The sequence below is a fragment of the Petaurus breviceps genome, unplaced genomic scaffold, assembly GCF_028583685.1.
Source record: "Petaurus breviceps papuanus isolate PSGF00001 unplaced genomic scaffold, PetGlider_PUasm1.0 90734, whole genome shotgun sequence".
Classification (NCBI taxonomy): domain Eukaryota; kingdom Metazoa; phylum Chordata; class Mammalia; order Diprotodontia; family Petauridae; genus Petaurus; species Petaurus breviceps.
Window position 1 is genome coordinate 1,511,656 of NW_027187327.1, and position 7,157 is coordinate 1,518,812.

The 7,157-nt window shown below is 39.2% G+C and overlaps 1 protein-coding gene across 1 annotated transcript in view; it reads left to right on the forward strand.

The window, feature by feature from the left end:
* Positions 1 to 5,896, forward strand: part of LOC138145390 (large ribosomal subunit protein uL18-like) — a 194,296-nt gene extending 188,400 nt beyond the window's left edge. The window contains exons 2-3 of the mRNA XM_069067043.1: positions 5,085 to 5,244; positions 5,323 to 5,896. Of these exons, the coding sequence (XP_068923144.1) occupies positions 5,085 to 5,244; positions 5,323 to 5,896 (734 nt within the window). The remainder of the gene's footprint in view (positions 1 to 5,084; positions 5,245 to 5,322) is intronic.
* The last annotated feature ends 1,261 nt before the right edge of the window (positions 5,897 to 7,157 follow it).

The following is a 7,157-nucleotide window of genomic DNA, read 5'->3' on the forward strand; positions in this document are numbered from 1 at the left end:
TTCCCAGCTTCTTGTGGCTCTGCTCCACCCTTCAGCAAACTCCTCCCACCACAGGTTCCATGTGACTACATTCAGCCTATTAGAGTACAGAGTTTACTTTCAAAGCAGGGAAGGTCTTCAAACTCCCCTAGGTCTATTAAGGGGCATGGAAGTTCTTTAAATTCCCATTCCCTTTTCATTCCAGCCCAAGACCTTTCATGTCCCTTACATAGCAAAAATAACTTAACAATACATTTCATTCCCATTCCCATTACACCATTATACCCTAGTAGAATGGAACTAAGATGACTTGAGTGACCCTGAAGAGATGAGACTAGAAGTTAGTAGCTGGGAGCAGTGCTCATCAGAGAGTATAAACTGAGGAGACACCAGAAGATAACTCAGCAAATATCAGTTATATGCCCTGCTATCACCAGAAGATCAGTAAGGTCCCCCAGAACAACACACCCAATGGAAACATTATCAGACCATCAGAACACGCCGCTAGTTACTATTGAGACTACCACTGGACAAGTATAGATTAGAGGCAACACACCCAGTCATGATATCACATGCAGAGGCAAGCAGTTCTACAGAAACAGAATGACATCAAAAGCAAACACTAGAGTTATTATAGCTTCTGAGGTATGAGTTGTTCCTCCATGCATGTGTTCTGGCCACACATATTCATACATATGTGCCTCTCACACGTGATCCCCATGCATGCTCACTTTCCCCATTAATGGCATTTGTATTTGTTGGACAATGTGCCCTAGGTTTATGAGGGGGTAATGTTTTATTACACATTTTCTTACCATGCTATTTCATTAAATCCCTTTGTCTGGAACTAATTATGTTCTCTGGCTTATTAGGGAACAAAATAAATAGATCGACAGAGGTTTGTGTGCTAAAGTTTTGGCTGGATTTGGAGGCACAGAATCCCTAGGATCTGGGAAAGCTACTCTAAGGACACAAACACACACACACACACACACACACACACACACACACACGAGAAGGTGGTACCTTAGGTGCAACAAAAATGTTAAATCTGTTCCTACTTTGGCTTTAAAAATAGAGACTGATATTTTATTATTACTACTGATTATAACTTAAATATGGGAAACAAATGACTATGAGCAAAGTTGAGGGAGTTTCCCAGCCCGGGTTCCATGAGAGCCCCAGGAGAATTTCACCCAATATGAAGTGGGTAAAACTAACCAAGATTGCTCATGTTCATCTACCTCCTCCACTAAGGAACCATCCTTTTCCGTCATGTTTGCAGAGGACAGTGCTGTGAGAGATCACACAAATAGTAAGAAAAAAATGCTTTTAAGTTGGAACTCTGTTCCAGTCTGCACTTTCACAATTTGCCTCATTCAATTTCCATTCTCTATCCCCTAAAACTTGTCCTTTCAGTTCCCACCAAGAACAGAGGAAAAAATTGCATTTTGTAGTCATTCGAGTATTCCCTCTCTATTACAAACAACAATAACAACAACATTAGGTTCCACTTACCAAGTAAATAAAGTTCTATAGAGTGGGTCAAATGGAGGGCAAAAGGGGGAAGCTATGGGGAAGGGGAGACTTTAATGACCAAAGGCTAGGAGGGAGCAGAGTGCCACACTACAGCTCACATCCAGAATTTTAACTGCCTTCTATTTCTTCCCCCAAATGAGACATGACTAGCATTTTTCTGCTGCAAATCAGCTTCATGTCTACCCTTCCCAGCCAAAGGACCTGCTGGGTTTCCCTTGCAAAGCTACCAAACTACATAGACAGAGCTGCACATAAAGCTTCTTAGTTCATTACTCAGAGTTTTGGTTTCTCATCTGTAAAATGAGAGACCAGGAGTCTGAAGTTTATGAGTTCTCTTCAAGCTCTAAAACTCTATAATTCCTCAAAATAAGAATGGATGGGAGGGACTGGGTAGAGGATTTAAAAAGCGATATCATGAAAAAAAATAACAATAGCTAAAACTCCCTTCCCAAGAAAAGACAGATAAATAAGGCTAAAGAGTGCCAAGTAGAGAGGAAAACCCAGCAGAGCTGTCTATGTCACCCGCAGTACCTGGGGACAAGGGTAGGGGAAGAGGTTTGTGGTGAACTGAATTATCTCCTAAGCTTAGGACAATTCTTGTTCTTTAGAAGGCTTAAGATATCTCTCATCATTTCCAGGATCTTATCAATCTCTGCACTGCTGTCAATTATAGAAAGGAAGGAGGGATGCCAAACAGCAACGAGTCAGAATAATGGTGGAAAGTCTTCTTGCAAAAGAATTTTTGGCACCTCTCCTATTATTTGATGTATGGGGTACTGAAGGAAGCCTAGCATCTCTGGTGTGAAGGCTTGCTGAGTCCTTTTCAAGGCTGGTCATCCACCTCTGGTGTCCATCTGTCATCCAATTCTTACCCACAGCTTCCATAAGCTCTAGCATCTAGAGAGGACACAGCCCAGTAAACTTTCTTGGCAGATGGCTAAACCTTTTGAGGTTAACTGACAGGCCTAAAGCCTACCAATGAGGTAGGGGGATGGCTGCCCCAAGCATGTGAAAACATCCTTCATTTGGAATAAGCAGATGAGAATAATTATCCCAATGGCCATGAAGGTGACTGAAGCAGGCTCTGTGGAGTGCTTAGATCTTGAGATACCAAGGTGTCATCCACTGCATCCCAGGTCATTTTAAGCCATCTTGACTTTCTTCTTGCCACTGGATTTTGATGACTCTGGAATAGAGAGTGAGGCTGATGACTTTGTGCAACTCTGCCCCACTTAAATCCAATTCAGTCACAATCCAAGACAAGACATCACCAGTGATGTCAATGGTCCTCTTTGGACAACAATTGGAAAAACAATATGTCATTACAAGTTGAAGTTTATTTTGACAGATTATAGACAGTTGCTTTAAGAATAAAGGCACTGGATAATGTGTCTATATAAATGAATATATAAATAAAATGTGTCTATATAAATGGATCCACTCAAGTTTCATGTACATGCTTTATGTTCTCTATCAGAAGGTGAAAGACCAGGTTTATGGATATAATTTCTAGTTGTATTTCCTATTTAGAACAGATGGACTGGCATTTCTCAGAACCTTATAAACAGGTTAAGTTCAGGAAGGGAATTTAAAGCAGACACTTTTAGGCCCATTGAACTTTAAGAGGCCTTAGGTAACATATTTCAATTGTTTTTCAACCCAAACCACTACTATAGAACAACAAAATATTTAAGTTCTATTCCATGGATCACTAAAATCATACCAATATATCTAGCCTTTATAAACTCTGAGGACCCTTATCCCAACTTTTACTCATACAGATCATATAGGTCTCTGAGCAAGGCAACATCTCCTCAAGGTTCTGGGAGGTACCACTGAGGGATTAGGGTCATATTCTCTAATGCTACAAGATCCCACCTTGCTCTGCTCCTTACTTTCTGGACTTCAAAACCACAGCTCTGCTTTCATTTCATTTTTGAACTTTTTTCGTTACCTGGTCTCCTCACCCTAGAACTGGAATCCAGTCATCCCTGTGACCTTCTTACCCTGGCATAACCCACTGCAAGTCCTGCCTTTCTCCCAGAGATGAATTCCATTTTGTGGAAGGATTTAGGCCAGTTAGCTTCAAAACTATGTCCCTATGCTGGATATCTTCATCTCCCCCTCCCTCCTGCTTTCTAGGTCCCTTTTTTAATGACATCTTTCCCTATTATAATGCAAGCTCCTTGAGGACAGGGACTTTTTTCTTTTTGCTTATATTTGTATTTCCAGCACTTCACAAAGTGCCTAGCACAAAGTAAGTGCTTTTGAATGTTTTTTTCCCTTCCTTCCATCCTTCTCTCATTCTAATGTATATTATCTCATATTGATAACCAGCAGTTAGTGCCCCCAATTTCATTTAACCTATTAACATCAATTACCTTCCACAAAGGGATATATCTGCAGAAACAGAGGTTACAAATCATTTTCCTCTAATGGGACAGAGGGAATGCAGAGGTTAAAACTCTTATTTAATTCCTCAATCCCTGGGAAGAGTGGGCTCATATTTAAAATAATTTCAACTAAGGATTTGTCCTACTAATTTCACTTGGTGGGATGCCTTACTTGTTCCCTATGGGATGTCTTCAATCTTTTTTTTTCTGAGGCAATCAGGTAACTAGGGTCTTTACTTCTCCAGAATTGGCCATATTCAAAACCTGGTATGGACTCTATCTCCCAGACCTCTGGCAGCTTGCTCCCCAGGTCTTTTGAAACTCACAAGGTTGCACTTTGATCTAATACTCCTTTATCTAAGAGCAGAAAAGAATAGACATAAGAAAGACAGAAAGAATGGCAGGGTCATGCACTCATAGGTTACAAGGTGGGAGCCTTAGTGGGGAGATAAAGGCTTAAGAATTTTCTCCTCCCTCACCCCCAGAGGTTTAGAGCACTTCTAGCTTAGATATATCCAGGCAGTAAAGAGAGCTGAATCATGTAGTTAGTGCCTTTTCTAAGGATTCTCAGCTCTGGCTCAGCAACAAACCCAAAAGCTTTTCTTCTTGGCAAGATAGACCAGAAATAATACCTACATATGTTGCAATCTATGTGGGTATTGCATCCTCAGATTATGTTACACAAACCTGTGAGAACTTGGCTCTCAGGGTGGCTTGGTGGCACAGTGAGTAGAGCACTGGCCCTGGAGTCAGGAGGGCCTGAGTTAAAATTTGGCCTCAGACACTTAGCACTTACTAGCCATGTGGGCTTTTCACTTAACCCCAATTGCCCTGCCCTCCCCCCTCCAAAAAGCAAAAAAAAATAAAAAGAGAAAGAACTTGGCTCTTGGCCACTCCAAAGCCCCATTACACACATAACCAAACAAATAATGCTTCTGTAAGTAACATTTTTAAAACATTTTTTCATATTTCCTTAATTGTTAAAATACAACACTAATCTACATTAAAAACTAGAATTTAGCCTTTTTTTCCCCTAGTACTCCAAGGCCTGTAGGTCTGTGCTGAGGGCATGGGTCTCATTCTGCAAGATGGGGTTTGTTAAAGTTGTCAAGAATAAGGCTTAATTCAAGTGGTATCAGGTGAAGTTCCAGAGAAGGTGAGAGGGAAAAACAGATTATTATTCACGAAAGCGCCTAGTGATCCAGGATAAGAACAAATGTAACACTCCAAAATACCTCTTGATCGCCTGGGTCACCAACAGAGACATCATCTGCCAGATTGCTTATGCCCATATAGAAGGGGATGTGATTGTCTGTGCAGCTTATGCCCATGAGTTACTGAAGTATGGTGTGAAAGTTTCCCTGACAAATTATGCTGCCACTTACTGCACACGCCTGCTGCTGGCCCTCAGGCTTCTTAACAGATTTGGCATGGACAAGATCTATGAAGGTCAGGTGGAAGTGACTGGAGATGAGTACAATGTGGAAAGCATTGATGGTCAGCCTGGTGCTTTTACATGCTACCTGGACGCAGGCCTTGCCAGAACTACCATGCGAAACAAAGTCTTTGGGGCCCTTAAGGGAGCTGTGGATGGTGGTCTATCTATTCCTCACAGTACCAAACACTTCCCTGGGGATGATTTGGAAAGCAAGGAATTCAATGCTGAAGTACTTCGTAAACATATCATGGGCCAAAATGTTGCAGGTTATATGCATTATCTCATGGAAGAAGATGAAGATGCATATAAAAAGCAATTCTTACAGTACATAAAGAACAACATAACTCCTGACATAATGGAGGAAATGTACAAGAAAGCTCATGATGGTATATGGGAGAATCTAGTGTATAAAAAGAAACCTAAGAGAGAAGTTAAAAAGAAAAGATGGAACCCCCCCCCCCAAATGTCCCTTGCCCAGAAGAAAGATCGGGTTGCTCAGAAGAAGGTGAGTTTCCTCAGAGCCCAGGAGTGGGCAGCTGATCTTTAAAATATCAAAATCTGTGATTTTCTATGAAGATTTTCAGATTATGACAATAAACTTATTGAACATCAAAAAACCCGCCTAGAATTTAAAGATAGAGATTAAAGATAAAGGCCTGGGGGATCATGAATAAAAGCTCCAAATCTCATTTCTGACATGTGTCAGATATCTTCATCTGCTAGTGTCTGTGAAACACTAGGTAGATCCTAGTAATATGTCCCAGGTAACTCCCTAAGCTTTTAAGTTACAAAATAGTTCTTTACTTTACTAGAGGGAATTTCCACACCTGAGAACTCCTTATACCAATGAAACCATAGGACTAGACACCTCCAAAATTGAAGATAAATGAACAAATATCATGTAAAATATTTCTAATCATTTAAAAAATATAGACATTTCATGAAGATAATATATAATTATTATTACTCTTTCTCACTAAGCTTTCTATCCTTGGTGTGAAATATGTGTATGAAAGCTGTGTTGTAAGGATAGATGTCAAATGTCACTTTCCTTTGGTTTAATTCTTGTTAAAGTTGAAAAGATAACTAAATGAAGGTCCACAGCATACTGATTGGTCTCTGCTGGTAGAAAATCTATGGGAGGACATGATCAATAGTCATATATAATGAGAAGACATGGTTGGGTTAAGATTTGCTTAACCTAAATAGATAGTTGGAAATATCTTTACTTTTTTATGGATACTTGATTATTTTGTCTTAGTCTCTACTCTAGAGTCATATGTATCAAAAGAAACATTAATTATAACTCTAAATCTGAAGAAAATTCTATTTTTTTCTTTAATATACACAGTCAATTTGGTGACAAAACAAACAAATTAGGAGATCACACATTTACCAAACTTAGGTCTTCTCAGGATTGTTGTCATTGTACATTCAAAGAAATGCTTCCAACTTTTGATCTGGAAGTCTCCTGAATTGAAAAATTTAGAAAACAAAGGGAACCTTTTGTAATTATTCTTATATGTGTCTTCCAACATTTTTTTTTTTACTTTTTCTTAATTGCATCCATTTTTACTATGCAAAGGGAAAAAAAGTAATTTTGGTGATTTGGTGAATTCCCCTATCAATTTGCAAATTAAAATATATCCAGTAAAAACAACAACTTTCTAACCAATTCTTCTTATGAACATACATATTTAGCTAAATTTAAATTATTCTTTTTTAAAATACTTCAAATTGGTTTAGTAATTTAATATATCTTTGATGGGGTTACTCACTACTACAATAAGATAGTAATCTTAACCTAA